The sequence below is a fragment of the Helianthus annuus genome, chromosome 17 (assembly GCF_002127325.2).
Source record: "Helianthus annuus cultivar XRQ/B chromosome 17, HanXRQr2.0-SUNRISE, whole genome shotgun sequence".
NCBI lineage: Eukaryota > Viridiplantae > Streptophyta > Magnoliopsida > Asterales > Asteraceae > Helianthus > Helianthus annuus.
The window spans coordinates 188,434,229-188,457,410 of record NC_035449.2 but is presented as its reverse complement, the minus strand read 5'-3'; the positions used below and the strand labels follow the sequence as shown (position 1 = coordinate 188,457,410).

Genomic DNA, 23,182 nt, shown 5'->3' with positions numbered 1-23,182 from the left:
CATCTATTGGATCATTTAAATCACTAATGGGCCTGAAGGGCCATATGCTCCATAATCACTAAATCAGTAATGGACGTTGAACATGGATATTAAACATTGGGATCATGTAGCAAACTGTTAAATGTGGTTAGTCGACTGTGTAATGATCTGTGACTTGAATGTTTATTGGGTTGTGACTTGAATATTTATTGTGCATAACGTTGTGTGATGTGGTTATATGCAATATGTGGGATGGGTACGTTGAATACGAGATCTTGTGCCCATGAGACTAATTAAATTCAGTGACCATAATAGGTCTTGGGTGATTTACTGTGAAGGTGCACGCATATCTAGGCTTACCGAGCAACCCAAAGGTGAGTTCACTACATTCGAGCATGCGTCCCAGTGGTTGGGGACAGACAGTGGGTATCCCATGGGGGGGATGAGTCTTTGGGTAAAAACGAGTATATTGGTTAATATTCTCACCTATCATCTTTTGTAAGTCCCTCATCGGGTATTAGTTAGTAGCGCTACTTAGGTTTGGCACCCTCACCCCGTGCCTGTAGAGGACGGAGGTGAACTAATGACCCAGTCTGGCCCAGTACTAGATAGGAGTACGTGGGAAGGGCAGTCGTGTATTTCAGGAGCCGTCATTGTTCGGAAATGAGATATTAACAATATTACTTGCATTGGTTATTGAACTGTTAACAAACGTTTTCTAAAACTGTGAACTCGCCAGCTTTGTCTGATACGTGTGTTACATGCTCGCAGGTCCTTAGGTACTGGGAACACAGGAACTTGCTGGCTGGAGGGCGAGAGTGGTCATGGTTACATTAATGAACTTAGTTATCAGACATTTATTTATTGAGGTTGTTTGGATAGTATTTACAGTATGATACATTAACGCTTCCGCTGAACTTATGGTTTTTGAACAACTTAAGTTTGGGATTTCAGTATTATTAAATGATGAAACTTTATTTCAAACTTGTGAATCAATGTAATTGGTGGCTCATTGCTAGTCGTCACACGCCTAACAGGGACACTCCCTAGGTGGTAATTTGGGGGTGTGACAATATATGTCCTCAGCACCAGCATTAGCAAAACCGGAAAAAGGAGATGTGTTATCCTTATACCTGGCGGTATCCTCAACCGCTGTAAGTGTTGTCCTTGTCAAGGATCACGAAGGTACACAATATCCTATCTACTATGTAAGTAAAAGTTTACTTGATGCCGAATCCAGGTACTCACACCTCGAAAAACTTATTCTTGCATTAATCATGGCATCCACTAAGTTAAGGCATTATTTTGAAACCCATACTATTGTTGTTAAAACTAATTTTCCAATTAAGAATGTCCTCAGGAAACCGGAGATGTCAGGGAGAATGGCTAAGTGGGCAGTGAAGCTTAGTGCCCATGATATAAGATATGAACCAAGAACAGCCATTAAATCACAAGCCTTAGCCGACTTTGTGGCTGATTTCAGTAGTGATCTACAAAAAGAAGCAGAATTGGAGGTCCAGCAGCTGGATGAAACCAAGGAGCCTTGGATATTACACACTGACGGATCCTCAAATGTCAAGGGCACAGGGCTCGGGATCCTACTAAAATCGCCACAGGGGGACATAATACCCCACTCCATAGCCTGTGAGTTCCAAGCAACTAACAATGAGGCTGAATATGAAGCCTTAATTGCTGGCTTACAAATTGCTAAGGATATGGGGGTAAAATATCTTAAAGTATATGTAGACTCATTATTGATCACCAATCACTTTAATGGATCCTATGCCGTTAAAGGTGAAAAACTAACCAAATATTTAGAGATAGTCAAAGAATTGGCACTCTCTTTTGTTTCTTTCAGCTTAACACAGGTACCAAGGGAGGATAACACGGAAGCTGATGCATTGGCCAACTTAGGATCATCCTTGAAAATTCCAGAAGACATAAGTATCCCTATCATCCATATCCTGGCTCCTGTTATTGAAAATCAAGTGGCCATGGAAATAGAAGAGGATACTGCAATAATCCCTAGTGAAGAAACTCAATCTTATTCAGGATCATGGGTCTCACCAATCATGAAATACTTGCAAAACGGAGAGATTCCAATGGGAGAAAATCCTAGAGCTTTCCGGATCAAGGTATCTCAATTTACAATCTTAAATAATGTGCTATATAAACGATCCCTTGCAGGACCATACTTAAGATGTATTGAGGATCCTGAAATTGAAGAAGTGTTGAGAGACTTCCATGAAGGAGATTGTGGAAACCACACTGGGGGCAGGGCATTATTCTCAAGGATCCTTAGAACAGGATACTACTGGCCAACCATGAAAAGGGATGCTGTAGAATATGCCAGGAAATGTGATCCTTGTCAAAGACACAGCAATATCCTTCATCAACCAGCTGAACTACTACACCCTATACCATCCTCTTGGCCATTCATGAGATGGGGAATGGATATAGTGGGCAAGCTTCCTAAAGCACCTGGTGGAAAAGTATTTATGCTTGCCATGACTGACTATTTTTCTAAATGGATAGAAGCTGAAGCCTTCGCCCAAGTCAGAGAAAAGGAAGTCATATCCTTCATCAAAAGAAATATTATAACTAGATTTGGCATTCCCTCTGAAATTGTATGTGATAATGGCTCCCAATTCATTGGAAGCAGAACCACTAACTTTTGTGACAGTTGGGGAATCAAGATGATAACATCAACACCAGTTCATCCACAAGCCAATGGTCAAGCAGAATCATCCAACAAGATCATCATCAACAATCTGAAGAAGAAGCTAGGATCTAAGAAGGGAAAATGGGCAGAGGAGTTACCTTATGTGCTATGGGCTGATAGAACAACTCCCAAGAACGCCACTGGTCAAACACCTTTTTCTTTAGTATTTGGGGCAGAAGCAGTGATCCCAACAGAGATGGTGATCCCAACAGCTAGAACAAGTGCTCGTGATCCTGAAGAAAATGCTGCAATCCTGGCTCAGGATTTGGATACTATTGAGGAAATCAGGGATCTGGCTAGGATAAGGATGGCTAGCTACCAACAAAGAATGGCTGGTGCCTACAACAAAAATGTTAGGATAAGGAAGTTCCAAGTCGGAGATATGGTGTTGAGAAAAACATTCCAAAACACTATTAATCCTGCTGACGGGAAGTTAGCACCAAAATGGGAAGGCCCTTACTTAATTGAAGCTGAAGCAGGAAATGGGGCATACAGATTGCTAACTATGGAAGGAAACTTGTTACCAAGAGCCTGGAATGCTGTTCACTTAAAGAGATACTTTATGTGAACATGATCCCTCAAGCATGTGATCCTCACACTGAAGTATCCTCGAAGGATCCCGATGATGTCAGTGATCCTTACTCTGGTAATATCCTTATCTTAAAACATTTACATTTCCTTACTTTTTACCAAAGGATAAGGATCCTGTATCCTTCATCCTCTACTCACGAAACATTTGAGTTATGATAGTTCAGGTATCTTCAGCATATCGTCAAAGATCTTCAAAAGCACCGCAGATCCTTGGGTCCAACCCCAGTTATTCTTGGGATTATCCCCAGTTTCCGCCAGCAGCGCACGATGATCCTGATATAGTTCACGTCTTTGGGACCAGTACCCACTTCCGGGGCTGACAACCTCATCGTACTGGCTATACCCAGGATCCTACGTATAATGGTAGACGTACCATACATCCGTTCCTAAGGTTTCTAACGTTTTCACGTTAGCTAAGGTTTTGACGTTTTCATGTCACTAAGTTTGGATAGTCGCCAGAAAGGGCCATACTCCAGTTTACATACGATCCTTCGGGCTGGTTCCCAGTTATCCTATGGGCTTGTCCCCAGTGATCCTCCGGGATCATTCTCAGTTATCCTTTGGGCATGTCCCTAGTTACCAATTTATTTCTTACATTGGCTTAGTCCCAAGTTGTGCTTCGTTTTTCAGGATTGTCAAAGGTAAAACACATAAGGATCTTTAATCCTTATTATCCATCAAAATCTTATCTACGATTGTCTCGATTGAAGGTTAGGATTCTAACTTGGATCCTCAGGTATGATCCTTGACTATTTTGATTATACTCATTATCCTAACCAACCCTTATACTTTGACAACCAAACCTATGGTCCTTGAACTAAAGTACTTTGAAAATTTTCAATATCAGGATATTTGATCTGGGATCATATCCTAAATTTGGATAATATATTTTCAACTCTTGCCACTTTAAACAAATATACTACAAAAACAACTAAGAAACAAGAAGATAAGGATACCAACACGAGATAAGCCAGAAAAGTTAAAGTTATATTATTAAACAAAAGGATCATTAACCCTTTCAAAAAGTTGTCAAAATTGCCAACCCACATTTCTACCAGCAAAACGTGGCCCGTCCACATGGGTTGGCAAAGGGTGTCCATTGTCTATGCGGTCTTAGCATTGTGCAGGAAAGTAAAAGCGGCAGGATCACAAAGGCTTCATCCCCCAAACAGAGGATCCCTCCACCTTTTTGTAATCCTACCTATTGTTCAAAGGATCCAGGATCCTTTACCCTAAAATCTATTGTTCAGAGATTACAGACCATAATTGTCCACAAACACCACTACCACAAAAAACCACTACCAATCCTAAAAAATTGGGCTCCGGCCTAGTCTCGAAATATCCATCATCGCCCAATCATGCAGCCTACACCTTCGCTGCTTCGTCACCACCAGCATCGCCACCTTGATCCTTCTCAGCATCACCGCCTTCCAGCATGGGGATCTCCTCAGCCTCATCCTCGTCCTCCAGGTCCGCCAGCCTTGCCTTCCAACCTTCAACGTCCCACGAGCTTTTGTCAAAGGAAGGATCTTGAGCCTCTGCAGCCATCTGCAGCTGGATCTTGTACATGGTTATCGCAGCAGAGACCTTAGCATCCTGGGTGATATCATGCTTCTCGTAGTCAAACTTGATCAATGCTTTGACAGCTTCATCCCTGGTAGCCCGGAGCTCCTTCTCAAGATCGGCTATCTTGAGATCCTTCAGTGCACCCATCTGGTGGAGGTCGGCAATTTGGCGATCCTGATCTTCAACGTGGTTAACATAAGTCTCTATTTCAGTAAGTTTCTGCAAAAACAACAAGATATGACATCAGACACAGGTGATCCTCAAAAACCATCAGGATAACCCACAGGGGCAGTGATCCTAACCTCGTTGACAGAATCAAGAAATTGCTGACGGAGGAGGGGAAATCCTTGTAGATCTTCAGTAGTCTTCCTCTTCTTCCCCTTGCCTCGGATAGGTACTTTGGGAGCTGATACTGAAGGACTGGCAGCAGGAGCCTTCTTCTTTGAAGATGTGACATTGGCAAGATCACTTATCCCAAATTTGGAGGCAGATTTGACAGACCTGGCAGACTTTCCAGCACCTACACAATCAAAAACAAGATAAGTTGCTTTATTAATCAAACAATCCTACATTCAATTTATTTTCTATAAGGATACTTACTTGACATAGTGGCAGATGCAGAGGATACTTCTTGAGAATCTTGGACGGTGACTTGGAAACTTCTGATTTCAGGATTAAGCTTTTTAAAAGCTAGGACTCTCTCTTTTGCAGCAGGGCTTAATTTCAGATGAGCAATGGATATAGCTGCACAAAAGATAAAAAGAGATATTAGTGATCCTCATTATATGAGACAGGGCTGATAGTGATCCTTCGAGGATCCTCTATCCTACCATGAGTGGCCCATTCCTTGGGCAGATCCTTCCCATCTGGGACGGAATCCCTCCTAACAAAGAAAAAGCGACGCTTCCAGTTTGTATCGTTCTTAGTAACCTTGAAGACAGGGTGATCCTCCCCGGCTTTCCGTTTCAACAAATACCGGTGAGAACCAAAGGTGGTGAGATCGTAAAACTCAGCTAACTCCTCCATCCCCAGATCAATCCCTTCCTGCTCGATGATCCTCTCGAAGGTATACAGAACCCTCCAGATCATCGGCATAGCTTGGATATATGAGATGCCGGTTAAGGAAAAGAAAGATTGGGTGAACAATGGAAAAGGATATGAATACCCTATGGTAAATGGAGTAGCAGGAAAAGCCACCCAGGTATCCGAAACAGAGTCACTCAGAGCGGTAGGTGTGAAGGACTTGAAAACAGCATTCGCCGGAAAGCAATGACGAATTCTGTCTATGTGAACATCAGTGAAGCAACACCTCTCCGTAGGAGAATCCTTGATAATCCCCTGGCTTTTTAAGGGACTATCCTTCTTGGAATCCTTGTGCGGAGAATTCCGGAGCAACATGTTTGTGACGAGACGGAAACAGAGTAGAAGCAGAAAACAGAGCAAAGAGATAAGAAAGAGAGAAAGAGAAGAATACCTGATCAATCTTCGGTGCAGAATATAAAGGGAGTGTATCTTGAATTTAAATGTAAAATGATCCTAACCCTATCTCCTATTTATAATCATGATTTGCAGGGATTGTCACATCTATGACGTAATGATCGCAACGGCTAGTCCATGTGTAACGGCTAGTTATTCGGAGTCGCCCGTTGGAGATAAGATCGAAACAAAATATAACTCGTCAATTTACAATAAACTCCTTATATTTTGGGGGCAATTGTTAGGGCTGGATTTTCATTATAGGTGATCCTTATACGTGATCCTAACCAGTGATCCTTGTTTCTTTGGCAGACAGTGATCCTCAGCAGGACTTCAGGATCAGGATCATGGGACATTATAGTGATCCTCATACTAACGGCCACTTCCACTTAATACCATATTGTTTTGCAGGAACATCTAGCAGGATACGCTCTAGGCATCATGATCAAGGGACGCGTCTTCACAATTATGGCAAGAGCTTAATTGAAGATAGACGTTGCACAGGATATGGAAACTTGGCTTGATTTATGGGCGGCTATTTAGGCTAGATTGTATCTCATTTCTAAAGGGGTAATGAGCTGAATATTAGTTTAGCTACCTAAAATAGGTCACCTACACACGTATAAATACCACTCTTCCTCATTCGGAAGAACACACACAACATAGAACGCAACTCTCACACACTTAGACACCAAAAGCAATAGTGATCCTTGTACTCAGCTCATTATCATCCAAAGTTGTAACCATTTTATTCTTATATTGAAGTTTGGTGATCGGTAGTTGCCATCACCCGAGGTTTTTTATGCCGGAGATCATATACTGATCAAGGGCTTTTTCCTCGTATAAATCATTGTGTCTTTGCACCTTTATCACGAAAGTGATCCTTTACTTTTATAATTAACCAAGCATCATACCCCAATTACATAAAGTTTGGTTACATTATCCTTGTGTGATTTTTGACCAAAACAGTAATTTGACAACTAAACTTGTGATCCTTAAAATATACTACTTTTTGGGATTTTTCAACTATAGGATATTTGATCCTGGATCATATCCTAAATATTTTCAATCTGACTTATCCAAGATTTCTTATTTAGATAAGTATACATCAAAACAATTGAAAATTAAAAAGACAAACAAGGATAACAACACAAGATAAGCCAAAAAAGATTATAGTTATTTTATTAACAAAGATTAAACCACTAAAAGTTGTCAAGATTGCCAACCCACGTTTCTACCAGCAAAACGTGGCCCGTCCACATGGGTTGGCAATAGGTGTCCATTGTTTGTGCGGTCTTAGCATGCAGGTAATTAAAAGGCGGCAGGATCACAATGGCTTCATCCCCCAAACAGAGGATCCCTCCACCATTTGCAATCCTACCTATTGTCTAAAGGATCCTGGATCCTTAACCCTAAAACTATTGTTCAAGTACAAACTAACAATTGTTCACCAAAAAACTACCATCAAACTAAAAAATTGGGCTCCGGCTATGTCTAGAAGTGTCCATCATTGCCCAATCACGCAGCCTAAACCTTCGCTGCATCACCACCTCCGCCTCCACTTGCTTCACCACCTTGATCCTTGCCACTGCCTCCAGCCTCAATCGTCAGGATCTCTTCAGCCTCCTCTTCATCATCCAGCTCAGCCAGCCTTGCCTTCCAGGCTTCCAGCCTTCCACATCCCAGTTGCTCCTGTCAAAATCAGGATCCTGAGCTTCCAAGGCCGTCTGCAGTTTGGTCTTGTACATCGCTATGGCGGCAGAGACTTTGGCATCCTCGGTGATCTCATGCTTCTCGTAGTCAACATTGATCAACACCTTAGCCGTCTCGTTTTTGGCATTCTGGAGATCCTTCTGGAGGTCGGCAATCTTGAGATCCTTAAGCAGTGCAACCTGTTGGAGGTCAGCAATCTTCCTATCCTGATCCTCAACGTTGCCCACGTAATCCTCAATCTCAGCAAATTTCTGCAAAGAGGATAAAGGATAGTTCAAGACCAGGTGATCCTCAAACAAGCAGGATATACAAGCAGGGACATTGATCCTTACCTCATTGAAATACTCAAGGAATTGTTGGCGGATCAAGGGCAGACCTTGCAGATCCTCAGCTTCAGAGGCTTTTCTTTTCTTGCCTCCCCTTCCTTTGGAGGGTGCCTTGGGGATTGAAGCAGTTGGGCTAGCAGGAGTCTTCTTCTTGGAGGATCTGACATTGGCAAGATCAGTGACACTAAATTTGGAGGCAGACTTTGAGGATTTTCCAGCACCTGCACAAACAAAACAAGATAAGTATCCTTATCCTACTTATATTTAACTGTTTATTAGAATTTTTAAACAGGATACTTACTTGACATCGTGACAGAACCTGAGGATACCTCTTGTGAATCCTGGGTGGTTGTCTTGAATGATCTTATTTCAGGATTGAGTCTTCTAAAGGCAGCAAGCCTCTCTTTGGCAGCAGGAGACAGTTTGAGGTGTGAGACGGTAACAGCTGCATAACAAAGAACAAAAGGGTGTTAGTGATCCTCATACAAAAGGAGACTGTCTGGTGATCCTTCTCAGGATCCTCTATCCTACCATGGGTAGCCCATTTTCTTGGTAGATCTTTTCCATTGGGGATAGTATCTCTTCTGACAAAGAAGAAACGCCGCTTCCAGTTGGTGTCGTTCTTGGTGGCTTTAAAGATTGGGTGTTCTTCACCAGGTTTACGTTTGAACAAGTATCGGTGGGATCCAAAGGTAGTGAGATCATACATCTCGCCCAGCTCTGACATTCCTAGGTCAATCCCCTCCTGCTCAATGATCCTTTCAAGGGTATACAAAACCCTCCAGATCATCGGCATGGCTTGGATATAAGAGATGCCAGTAAGAGAGAAGAAGGACTGGGTAAAGGCCGGGAAAGGATAAGTGTATCCTATGGTGAACGGAGTAACAGGGAAGGCAACCCATGTTTCAGAAACGTGATCACTCAGGGTAGTGGGATCGAAGGATTTAAATACGGTGTCCGCAGGAAAGCAATAGCGGATCCTATCGATCCGAGGATCAGTGAAACAGCAGCGTTCCTTTGCGGAATCTGTGATGATTCCTTGACTTTTAAAAGGACTGTTTTTCTGGTGATCCTTAGCAGGAGAGCTCCGGAGCATCATTGTCGACGAGATGATGGAAAAAGAAATAAAACAGAGTAAGAGAAGGAAGAAGATGAAGAGAGAATACCTGTTTGATCTTCGGATGAGATTATAAAGGGAGTATCTCTGAAATTTAAATGCTAATTGATCCTATCTCTATCTCCTATTTATAATCATGATTTTGCAGGGTAGTCACTTCTGTGACGTCAGGATTGCAACGGATAGTTCGAATACAACGGCTATATATCCGTTAGTTAGTTGCGGATAAGATCAGCAAAAAATAACTCGTTTATGTTACATAATTACTCCTTATATTTTGGGGGCAATTGTTAGGGCAGGATTTTTTAATGACCTATGATCCTCACTTGTTATCCTATTAGTGATCCTTACTTCTGTGACAGATAGTGATCCTCAAAAGTGCTTCAGGATCAGGATCATGGATCACCCTAAGGATCCTTATACTAACGATTGTTCACTTTGAATTTCGTATTGTTTTGCAGGAGTAACAAGTTGGACTTGGTCTTGGCAACGTTACTAAGGGATATTCCACGGTTATTTCGCACATGTTTGACTGGAAATGGACGTTGTGGAGAACGTGGGAGCATGGCACGAATTGCGGATAGTTTGTTAGGCTAGTTAACTTCTATTTTTAAAGGGGTAACGAGCTAGTTTTTAGAACACTTGGCTAATTTTGGCTACACACACTCGTACAACTGCACTCTTGAGCTCACAGCAAAACACTTAACAGTTTTCACACATTTTTGCACGTTACACCATAGTGATCCTTGTACCTAGCTCGTTATTATCCGAAGTTGTAAACATTCATTGGTTAATTTGAAGTTGGTGATCGGTAGTTTCCATCACCCGAGGTTTTTTATGCCGGAGATCATTCATTGATCAAGGGCTTTTTCCTCGTATAAATCTTTGTGTCACTTGTGCAATTTACATCTAAGTGATCCTTATCGTTGTTCCTCATTTCAAGCATCATACCCCGTAACAAAGAGTTTGGTTGCATTATCCTCGTCTGATTTTTGACCAAAACAGTTTGGCGCCCACCGTGGGGCTATTGGTGCTTCATTCCTAAGAAGTTTTTCTGTTTGTGATCATTCCGGTTCATTGCATCCAAGTACATGGCTTCATCATCAAAGAATACTTCTACTGCAATGTCTGCGGTCAATTCATCTCAGGGTATCCCACCTTTGCCTCCACCACCTGCTGGATCTCAGAAAAATGCTGAGAAGAAACCAACTCCCATTTTCTCAAAACCTCCAACTTCTTCTGCTTCTTATACTCCTACTACTAGTGACATGTTTACTTTGATTTTGCAGATGAAGGAGCATATACAGCAGCAGGATAAGACCAACGAAAGGATTCTCAAAGAAATCGGAGATCTCAAGAAACAAAAGAAATCGGCAGAGGATCATTCCCCACTGGTGCCCAGATCTTTGAATTTTGATACTCCGGTGATAACTTCTCAGCCCTCAGTGATTCCAGACGTTCAATATGTGGGAGGACCAAAAGGAGTGCACTACGGATCAACAACAGTGACTCAGGCATCAGGTTCATATTTCCAGCCAACAGGATCCTATCCTCAGCATATGGGATCCTTCACGAGTTCAGGAGGATACTCAGGAGCGCAGCAAATTCAAGGGTTCTGGCCGTTTCCAGGATCATCCCAGGTTCAAGGATCCTCCTTTGTTCCAGGATCATCCCAGGTTCAAGGATCCTCCTTTGTTCCAGGATCATCCCAGTTTCAAAGATCCTTCCAGATGCCGGGATCCTTAAGGAGTTTGCAAACAGGAAGTTCAGATGTCCATCAGGGAGATTTTATTCCGATGCAGACTATTGCTTCTACTGGTCCTTCGATCATTCCAGAGTCTCAACAATATGGGTTCACATCCGGTGTTCCTAATTTGAACCCGGTGGGAGGTAACACTTTTAATAATTCTCTTACCACTAACCATGGATTCAGACAGTCTCAAAAATATAGGGGAAGGTTCATTTGAGAAGAAAATTTAATTGAGAAAAAAAAGAACAAAGGGTAATTTTGTCAAACATTAAATAGTTTTTCACTTATCTCATTTATTATCAATTTTTACTAATTAATTAGTCATAAAGACTATTATCCTTCACACTAACTTTTTTTGCCTACACACATCAAAAGTTATCCTACATATTCCGAAATTCATCCTACACGTTGAAATTTATCCTAGACAACTCGGAATTTATCCTACACAACTCGTAATTTATCTTACACTTTAAATTATTTTATTTTATTTTTTTGAAAAAAATATATATTTTGAAGATAAGTTACAAAAAATTTAATGTATTAGCTATTAAAGAGGAAGACTACAAATTAATGAACCAATGTACATTTACCATTGTACCCTTATAGTAACATTAAATACTTCTATTAAATGAAGTAAAATAAAACATTCTTATTGGTTGAAATTTGTTCTTTTTTATTCTCACAAAAAATTTCTTCTCATTTGAACTTTCCACTATATATATATATATATATATATATATATGTATATATATATATATGTGTGTGTGTGTATATATATAGGGAGAAGATCATGCGAGAACCACCTCTTATTGTGAGAGCCGCGAGAACTAATGTGAACACACCAAAAATGCCTAAAAATAGCTAAAAATCACACAAATTTTTTTTTTTAATATTTTTTATATAAAAATCGCTACTTTTCGAAGCCAAAAAAAAAAAAAAAATTTTTTTGGCCACTAAAAGTAGCGATTTGAGCATAAAAAATATTTAAAAAAAAATTTAGATTTTTTAATGATTTTTTTAGATTTTTTTTAGGTTTTTTGAGGGTTTAGTTTTTAAACAAGTAATTTTATCATTAATTCAATTAATTAAAAACTTCCCATAACCGCCACCTTAATTATAGGAAGTATATAACACCATTCAGCAAGTATATAACACCATTCAGTAAGTATATAACACCATTCAGCAAGTATATAACACCATTCAGCAAGTATATAACATCATTCAGCATTCAGCAAGTATATAACACAATTCAGTAAGTATATAACACCATTCAGCAAGTATATAACACCATTCAGCAAGTATATAACACCATTCAGTAAGTATATAAACCATTCAGCAAGTATATAACACCATTCATTGACTAAACATCTGATCGAAACATATTTTTTTTCTCTATATAAGTATAGCAATATGGTACTCATATTAAAGATAAAAAATCGTTCGTTATTATGATGTAATTTTTTTTTTAAAAAGTTACGTACAAAAAGTTATTGACATTTAAAAAAGATGAGGGGAAGTTACATGTGCATTACCTAATTTTTAGTGGGTTTAAAAGACTATATTGGCCCAAGATATTTCAAATTAGTCCAAATTAATGAAAATATTTTACAATTTGGTCCCTGTTGATCTCAACCATTAGATCAAAAGATCTAATGGCTGAGATTCTTTCTTACTCTTCTCACACTTTAGGCCTTTTTTACAGGATTCTCTACCTATATATATATATAGGAGACCGCTAAAATGAGAACAACCTCGAGTTGTAAGAACCGTGAGAACTACACCGTACGGGGCGAGGTGGACCAAATTTTTTTTTCATAAACGTAGATGCGTGTATTATAAACACATTTGTAAAAAAAATTCAAAAAAAAAAAATGTCGTGTGTGTAGTTTTGAGCACCACAAGTTTGTGTTTACGGGTACCATAAATCCTACCGGAAAATTTACGGTACCCGTAAACATACACTTGTGGTGCTCAAAAACTTTTTTTTTTTTTGAATTTTCTTTTTACAAATGTCTTTATAATACACGCATTTACGTTTGTGAAAAAAAATTTGGTCCACCTCGCCCCGTACGGTGTAGTTCTCACGGTTCTTACAACTCGAGGTGGTTCTCATTTTAGCGGACCCCTATATATATATATATATATATATATATATATATATATTAAAAACAGAATGGAATAAACTGTCGCAACCCCCGTCCCCTAACTGTCCCGGGAACGGGCGGCTGCGGCCAGTTTCGATGGTATCTGGTGTTTGTCAGTTTTGGCAGCGGAATTAACATCAGGACCGTAGTTAGGAAATATTTTATCAGAGTAAAATACCACGCTTTTATAATATTAAACAAACGGGAAAAATCCCAAGTTTAAATACACACGTTTCCATAGGGATAAACTCTATTTTATTTAACAAAACATCTATTTATTTTAGGTAACTTTATTGCCACTTTTCAAGCCTTCAGTGCTGTCCAGCTGGCTTCTATTTGGATTTCACATTTTGTTACCTGAAACGCGTTTAAAAATATTTTGTCAGTGGGAAATACTGGTGAGTGAATCCCAGTTCAATCAAGTTTAAGTAAAAACCATTGTACAGTATTAAGGGCGTTCACGCAATTACATTTGTTTCCAAGTCATATCAATTACCACCTACGGTACTGTCAACCCGACTTGTGGTCATGTTACTCCTCGCAAGGTAGTAACAAATTTTGTATACAAAACCCCAACATACCGACGAAAATTGTATCCTTACAAATACTCAATAACTGTTTAATATATAATTAATCGTGTGAGGTTTTGTAAAAACAGTTTACAAAAAGGATATTACTCACATTGCTATTTTAGGTTTTCTGTAAGGGTTTCCTGGTGACAATCTATAAATTACACAAACGCACACGCGTTAGTATAATAACCCATTTTAACATTAGTAATACCCTCCCCGAGACGGCATTCCAACGATTACGTCGGGCAGAACCACGAAAGCCGTTACGGAACTCTAGATCAATCGGGCAGAGTACCTAATACGTATCCAGGGGTTATGATACTTACAACGTAGCAGAACTTCGTTATTTAGGGGGATATTATACCCGAGTATAATGTATACTACATGAAAATTGAGAGAAAGAAAAGATCGTGAGCGAGTTTCGACTGAAGGCCCGAGCTCCAAATTTATAGGGTTGTTCTGACGTGCCGTCGCGCCCTGCGACGAGATCAGGGGCAGGGTGTCGCACCCCGTGACGTAGGGGTCGTAGGCCCTAGCTTCGATGTGTCACCGGTCTAGCTTCGCCACGTGTCAACACGTGGGGGTCGTAGGCCCTAGCTTCGATGTGTCATCGGTCTAGGCTCCAACAGTTCGTCTAATTGTTTCTTCAGTTCTTGCATTTCTGCGGGTGCCAAACGGTAAGGTGCTTTGGCAATTGGTGCTGTTCCTGGTAGCAGATGGATTCTGAATTCGACTTCCCTGTCCGGCGGTAGTCCTGGTAATTCTTCTGGGAATACATCTGAAAACTAAGATACTACTGGAATATCTTTCAGTTATTTTCCTTTAGTGTTAGTGACTATAGAAATCAAATATACTAAAGACCCTTTTCTTATATAACTTGTTGTTTTCATTACAGAGATGAATTTTGTGGATCTGGATGGCTTATCTCCTTTAACCGTGATCTTTTCACCTTTTGGTGAGTTTACTTGAATTGACTTTTTATCACATAAAATACTGGCTTTATTGGTTATTAACCAATCCATTCCTAATACAACATCAAATCCTGCCAGATTCATTGGGTAAAGGTTTGCCATAAATTTTTGTTTTAAAAATTCTATTCTTGCTCCCTGCAAGATTTCAGAAACACTAACGGTTTCCCCATTTGCTGTTTCTACTAGACATTCTTGTGGGAGTTTAGTTAATGATTGATTAAGAAGTTTGCAAAACGAAGTATTAATAAAACTTTGGTTCGCACCAGAGTTAAATAATACTTTAGCAAATACATCATTAACTAAAAACGTACCGACTATCACGTCTGGAATCATCTTTGCTTCATCTGCCTCAGAACAAATGCTCTAGCATTTTTAGTGTTCTTATTGCCCATGGCTGGAACTAGTTTCGGACAGTTGAGCTTGATGTGACCTTTTTCTCCACAGTTGAAGCACGTCCCATTATTAGGTTTCCTCCTGCAATCTTCTTCCTTGTGTCCTGGTGTCTTGCAGAAATTGCAGTAAGTGGAGCATTTTCCCAAATGCTTCTTCTTACAAGCCTTGCAGTACGGTGCAGAGGTAGAACCTACGTTCATACGATTGGAATTTCCATAACGAAATTCCTGGGTAAGCCTTTGAGCTAGGTTCCTTCTCTGGTCTTCTTCTCGAGTACGTACTAATTCATCTGTCAAGGTATTTGCTAGTTCTACAGCTTCTTCTATGGCTTGAGGTCTAGCTGCCTTGACTACATGCCTAATATCCCCGATTAATCCCCAGATGTAACAGGAGATTAATACTGGTTCCGGTGATGCAATGGTTTGCACGATTCTAGCATATTCAAAGAATGTAGTAGTATAACCCTTACTATCTACCCCGGTCATCCTAAGGTTCATAAACTTATTTGCTATCTGTTCCTTTTCATTGGGAGGGCAGAATTTCCTTTCTACCATATTCTTAAATTCCTCCCATTTCATGTTGTATACCCTATCACTTCCCCTTGACTGGAGGATAATGTTCCACCATTCTAATGCTGAGTTCTTAAACAGATTGGAAGCAAACATTATCTTGTCCTCTTCAGCACATTTGCTTATTTTTAAAACAGCCTCAGTCTTTTCTATCCAGCGTAGAGCTGCAATGGATCCTTCATTGCCCGAGAATTATATTGGTTTGCAGGACCAGAATTCTTTGTAAGAACAACCATAAGGCATGGTTCTTCTTCTTTTGGGAATGGGCGCTTGAAGTACGGGTCCATTGTTTACGCTGTGTTCAGGTTCAGTTGGTCTCTTACTGTTATGTTTACTTTTATTATCCGCTTGCTTAACCGTTTGGATAATAAATGGCATTGCGTCTATAATTCCCCAGTAGCAACGTAGCAATGCAAGTAATTGCACAGTTTAGATTACTTTTCATACACATAGTAAGTAAACTGTATTTCGTTTGAATAAGGTTTTATATACACAACAGCTTATTTTGCTTTATATTTTTTTGTCTTCTTCTGTAATGAATGCATTGTAGCATATAAAATTAACTTGGATATTTAGATTATTGATGAGCAATCGTATCAAATCCTGTAATCAAATCGGTATTGTATTGGTACCAAATTTACTATACCAAATCATTTTCGGTACCAATTTGGTACCCTTCTTTTGGCGTTTTCAGAATCGTTACTTTCGGTTCGACACCGGTCTAGCACCATACCTGTATTTATTGATTTTTACCATGAAATACCATACTGTATTGTACCGAGCATTTTCGGTGCCGGTACCTAATTTCGATGATTTTCTGGATCGGTAGTTTCGTTGCCGTTATCGGTACCGAACTCATCCATATTTTAACGTGTTAGCACTGTGATATCTGAACTGAAAACAACCGAATTTCCAACGTGTAGGACGTGTGGGTCCTATTATTATTATTATTATTATTATTATTATTATTATTATTATTATTATTATTATTATTATTATTATTATTATTATTATTATATATTAGGTTATTTAAAATCGCTTTTTTTAGGACGGAGTGAGTATCCTTTTCACGACATTTTTATTTATGTTTTGATATTCGATATCTGCTTTACCGTTACTGACACGCGTTTTGCAGTCATTGAGTCCCCACCGCAACGCGCGGGCGGAAAATCAATTGGTTTTAGTGAAAATCCAAGAAAGACAATTGGGCTTTATTATGGGCTTCTATTTACGGGCTATAGCCTAACGCAAAACAAGTGGACGACACATTGTAAGTAAGTCGGGTTGTTTATCACACACGGATTCTACCATCTCCGGATCGTCTGTCTGCTTCTTCTTCTCCTTCGATTCGACGAATTTCTCCTCCCGACGTCGTCATGTCTCAGGTAAAATTAACCTCCAATTCTTGCGATTGTGATTGTATTATGCATCGATCTGCTTTTTCCCTTCACTTTTCTCGATCGCTATCATTCGCCTTCATCGGATATCGGATTTTTTCATGTTAACAATCATTTAATATTCTTCCGAATTACTTTATGCATTTGAATAGTTGCCTGTTTCATATATATTAGATTATTAGGTTTATAAGTATCAATCGATCGAATTTGAAACATTAGGGCTTTTTTTTTTCTTTTCAAATCCCTAATTAGTATAATTCGTTGATTTTAAATTGTGTTATTTTGTGGTTTAGGTTGATAACAGAAACTCTTCAGCGGTCAAACGTGCCAGAACCGATGGTATGTTGAGCTGATACATTATTATGCTCAGTTTCTCTTTTGCTTGCTAATTCTTTATTGATTGGCTACATGAAAGTTTAGCAATGATTTTACTATGTATATCTTATGAATTTATTTGCAAAATTGTGCTGGGATATACATGCTGTGCTTGTAATTTATATGAGAAACGGTCACTTGGTTTTTATGAGTAATTTTATCGTATGAGAACCGGTCACTTTGGGAGGGGCTTTAGAGGTTGATGTGATTCCGTTCTACGTTTGGTGTCTAGTTGATTGTGATAACTTTTTAATTTTAGTGGGGGTGTTTGGGACTGCTTATAGAAACTCCTTATCTGCCTATTGTGTTTGGATGCAGCAGACACACTCGACTGTTTGGATAGAAGGAAACCGATTATAAATGTGATTATTTTACATGCATTATCAATGTACTATTTGTAAAGAAAACAATCTTTTCTTGGATTACCAATGTACTGTTTGGATAGAAGAAAACTGCTTATTATTGTGATTAATTTAAGCCCACAATACAACCTTACTTGTTACTTTTAAGGGATTAACTATATATAAAGAGAAAACTTTTTCCTTGGAAATTTTGAAAGGCACCAATACTCTTACTCTGTGAAAGGTGACACTTACTCTTCATTGTTTATTATACTTTCATGTGTAATGCAGGAGTGAAAATCCACTTAGGAATTTTTAACCCAACTTTTTGTTAAATTTTCTTCATTGTTATATTAATATATTGAAGTGTGGAATTATAAGTTCTGGTATTTATTGGAGATTTTTATGATTTCAGGTGGTCGTAGAGAAGATGACTGGACCTGTCCCAGCTGTGGGAATGTCAATTTTTCATTTAGGACAACTTGCAATATGCGTAACTGTACTCAACCCAGACCAGCTGATCATAATTCAGTAAGTTGCACACCATTTATTATACACATTTTAGCTAAGCAGTCGATAGCGGTGCTATAGCGGTTAGCAGACCTCAGGGTGTGTAGCCGTCCAAATAGTGGTGGCCTATAGCGGTTCTGCTATTAGCGGCGCTAAATACCGCTATAGCGCTATAGCGGTACTATAGTATAGTGGTGCTATAGCGGTGGCCTATAGCGGTGGCCTATAGCGGTTATAGCAGTAACGGTGTTTGATTGTGTTAATTCTTAAATGAAATACTTCAAAGTTACTATTAGTATTTGATTTGCAACAGGTTTTTGATAATGGAATGATATTACTATGAATTTTGATATTACTATTAATATCTTTCAAAGATATATTTTTATATATATATATAAAAATACATAAATTTTGCATGGTATAAAAATTGCCGTTATATCACCGCTATACCACCGCTATAACCTATATATCATATAGCGGACCTTGACCGCTATTCGATTTTGGACCGCTTTAACTGCATAGCATTTTAGAAAGTTGTACACTAGGTATAATTGAAACCGTATACATACTTGTGTGGTATCTAAAGTAGTTTCAATATGTGAGTGACCTTAATGAGAAAAAGGTGAATGCATGGGTGTCTTGATATGTTGACCATTTTCTAAAATCGTTTACTTATATGTTTCCTTTTTCTGATGTTGTTTCTATGCTATGGTCGATATCATTTTATGTTTATGATAATCCTTTAACCAAATGTTCATATTACAGAAATCTGCTCCAAGGCAAATGCTGACCCCACAGGGCTACTCCTCAACTGGTGCTTATACAGGGTCTGCTGCACCCGCTTCAATGTATGTGGGTGTACCGCCGTATGGTGCATCCCTGTTTAATGGAACATCTATGCCGTCTTATGATGCTCCATTGTCTGGTGGATCTGCTTATCCTTACGTCTACAACAATCGCCTTGCTGGAGGGAGCCCCTATCGACCTCTGCAATTTTCTGGCACGCCTCCTTATTCTGGTGGGCCCATCATAAAAAACTCCATGTCATTATTTTTGTTGGTTTTTGTATCTGTCAATGTGTTTTTGTAATTATACCTGTTTCTGTACAGGTGGTATCTATGGTTTACCTCAGCTGATGGACCAATTTGGTTTGCGTTTGCCCATGGGCCAGACTGCTATGGTATGTTTTTAACTCATTGCTATGAATGTAACTCTTGTTATTCATTCACCTCCAATATATACACCAAACATGTAACCATTTTGGTGTAAAAAAGCATATATATATATATAGAGAGAGAGAGAGAGAGAGAGAGAAAAAGTATATCATACATTACGCCGTAATGATTACGGCTTAACGTACTTCACGTACGACAACGTGCGTGATTTGTTCTATAACATGCGTGATTAATGTTTTCAATATGCGTGATTATTGTGTTTCAACATGCGTGATTTTGGATTTTTGAGTTACAACGTGCGTGATTTTAAAATGAACGTGCGTAATTACCTGTCGTACGTGATGTATGTTAAGCTGTAATGTACGTTAATCTTCCTCTCTCTCTCTCTCTATATATATATATAGAAAGTATATCGTACATTACGGCTTAACGTACTTCACGTACAACAACGTGCGTGATTTGTTCTATAACATGCGTGATTAATGTTTTCAATATGCGTGATTATTGTGTTTCAACATGCGTGATTTTGGATTTTTGAGTTACAACGTGCGTGATTTTAAAATGAACGTGCGTAATTACCTGTCGTACGTGATGTACGTTAAGCCATAATGTACGTTAACCTTCCTCTCTCTATATATATATGTATATATATATTTAATATGCTTACACTAGATTTATCTCAGCTTCAATGTAAGCACCAAATGTCTTGCATCAGTTTTTTTTACGCTTGATAATTTGGATTTTTAAGATTAAAACTAAAAACTACTCTATATTTTGATATTGTATTCACTTGATAAGTTTGAAGTTTGTTAATTCAAACAACTTATTAGTAATAGTATAATTGAACAAAAGAACTCTTAACGCTCATTCTAAAATTTAAAGGTCTCAATTTGCTTATATAAGATAAGATATATATTTTTTACAAATAACTTCTAGTTTTATGTTAAATATTCAATTTGAATCATTAAAACTGTATGCCGAATAGTATGTGTTAATTCAAACAATTTATTAGTAATAGTTATAAGATTATAGCATGTGCTAAGTTTATTGATCGATTGATTTTTGAAACTCATAGGGATCACAGCCTGGAATTTTTCCAGAAGAGACATCTAAGAAGAAAGGTTCTTTACATCTGACGAGTTTATGCTTTGAACCATATAATATTGTGATGTTGTTTTATGATCTGTTTGTCATTGTTTTAAAATTTACAGACGGAACTCGAGAAAACGATTGGGAATGCCCAAAATGTGGAAATGTCAATTTCGCTTTTAGAACAGTTTGTAACATGAGGAAATGCAGTACACCTAAGCCAGCTTATCAGGTCTGAGATCCTGTCTTTATATGAGTTTCATTTTCGGCACTTTGAAGCATTTTGGACAATGTTTTGTATCACCTAACTAATGTAATTTATATTTCTTTATGGTGTTAATATGCAGGCTGCAAAACCGGCCAAGAGTTCCAGTAAGTACTTATTGACAATGTGGTTTAGTCCATAGTCACAGGAAACGCTAAAAGACCCTTGTATCGCGTACCAGATTCGCCGTACCGAATCGGGGTACAGAGTCGTCCCAATCGCCTCCGGTACGCGTACCGGATCGCTAATTTGGACCGTTCCCGATTGTGTACCATAACAGCGTTCCAAACGGTGAATACACGTTTTTAATTAATATGAAACGCCTTTCCGTTTGTAGTGTACCGGCGTTCCGGAGTTCTAAAAGTCAGATTCCGGTACAGCCAGGTCCTGAACAGTTTTTCCCCCCATTTTGATTATGTTTTTGAAAATTTAGTGAAAGATCTATTTTATACTTTATATATATATATATATATATATATATATATATATATGATACGTGTACCAATCTACGGTGGTACGCCATAGGATACACCGTACCATGTACCGAATTAGCGTGCCCAAATGAACCTACCCCCCAACGTACCGATTTTTAGAAAGGCCCAAATTGCGTACCCGTTTTCGTACCGCGTACCGGAGCGTACCGCGTTCCATGTGACTATGGTTTAGTCTCGATGGTGATTCTAAAAGCGGTCGATTAGCACTGGTTGTGACCTTTGAGCCAATTTTATATCTGTACCTGTTTTTGTTGCAGAAACCGACATGCCTGAGGGAAGCTGGAAGTGTGACAAATGTAACAACATAAACTACCCTTTTAGGACCAAATGTAACAGACAGAATTGCGGTGCAGACAAACCATCAGAATCCCAGAATCCACCTTCAGAAGAAGAAAACAATGAGCAGGTCCGTTTTGTCAAATATCCAATCCAATTGTTCTTCTTTTGCTTTAGAATGTTTTATTGTTGCCTACTTGGAGCTTCCATGTATGTAAATATAAAAATTGTTTCTTACTGGTTACTTACCATCCATTACCGGTTATATTTCTCGTTAGTTTAGCTTCAGATATGATTTCGTTACAAAAATAAACAAAAAAAGTAAATAAAATAAAATTACAACCCTGATGCCCCATTTATAGATTAAAAAATTTTTCTTATCAAATGACAATTCTATATGATAATTGAAACAATAACTTTCTTTATTTTATTCTCTATTGAAGTACATTTATATTTTTTTTTCATTAATTTGTATTTGTGTAATGTTCCAGTGAAGTGAGTTGGTCAGCTGTTGGTCTGAAAGTGAGTCATGTCTCCTTGTTTTCTGTTGCTGCTGGTTATCAAGTTACTTCGGTTTGTGATTCGTGTTGTCAAATTGTGGTCTCTTACATTCAGATACATGTGTCGGTTGGGTAAGTGTTCTACAATATGTCGTTTTATTGACTAGGTACTTCATCGTCTTTGACTTGAACATGGTTCTTGTTTATCAACAATTAGGATTCTGTTTCAAAGTCAATTGTGTATCTTAATTAGGATGTGTGTGAGTGGTATAATCTTAATATGGCCAAATTGTTTTTCTGGGCTTTGCCTTCTGTTTTGTTGGTGGTTTGGTCATTAAGAGTCTTGTGTTGAGTGGCCAGCAGTCCCCAGTCGTGGTTCTACCTTTTAAGCGTCTTTGAACCACTTAAACTAGGTTCTATGTTGTCGAGGCGCTAGGGTGATGACCCCCTAAACACATGCAAGGCAAGCAACTTAATTTGTCGAGAAACCATACTGTCAAGAAATTAACATCTTTTACCCCCTCCTTGCTTCCCTTATTTTGTTAACCGATCCCCTGCCTCCTCGCTTCCCGTATTTTGTTAACCACGTCTCCTCTGTTTGCATGATCTCTAAACATGCTTTCACCGTGAAGACAATGAACCTGCTTGGCAATTCCATTTCCAACACCACCGCATTGTAGTGGCAGTCATCTGTTACAAATACACCCTTCTCGGCTTCTTGCTAACCGATTCTTAACGGCCAATGCATCTGGTTTACCACCATGTGGTTGCGCTACATAAGCTAGGATCTTGCTTCATTCCATCAACCCCCAAAAGTCAGTCAGACGACTTGAAGCCGTTTCCATTCTCTCCTTCCTAACCACCTGAACTA

General features: G+C 38.9%; 1 protein-coding gene across 1 annotated transcript; it reads left to right on the top strand.

Moving 5' to 3' along the window:
• Window positions 1–17,152: 17,152 nt before the first annotated feature.
• On the top strand, window positions 17,153–22,609 carry LOC110920877 (ranBP2-type zinc finger protein At1g67325). The gene is made up of 10 exons (XM_022165095.2): window positions 17,153–17,274; window positions 17,580–17,625; window positions 18,418–18,533; window positions 19,278–19,530; window positions 19,622–19,692; window positions 20,763–20,808; window positions 20,899–21,008; window positions 21,124–21,148; window positions 21,793–21,941; window positions 22,303–22,609. Exons 1-10 carry the CDS (start codon window positions 17,266–17,268, stop codon window positions 22,303–22,305), a joined length of 828 nt encoding a protein of 275 aa, XP_022020787.1. The 5' UTR covers window positions 17,153–17,265; the 3' UTR covers window positions 22,306–22,609.
• The last annotated feature ends 573 nt before the right edge of the window (window positions 22,610–23,182 follow it).

Excerpts from the sequence above, each read along its gene's own strand:
- LOC110920877 (XM_022165095.2), top strand. Across the intron at positions 20,809-20,898 it reads AGAGACATCTAAGAAGAAAG|ACGGAACTCGAGAAAACGAT; the intron begins GTTCTTTACATC and ends TAAAATTTACAG. Across the intron at positions 21,149-21,792 it reads AAAACCGGCCAAGAGTTCCA|AAACCGACATGCCTGAGGGA; the intron begins GTAAGTACTTAT and ends TTTTTGTTGCAG.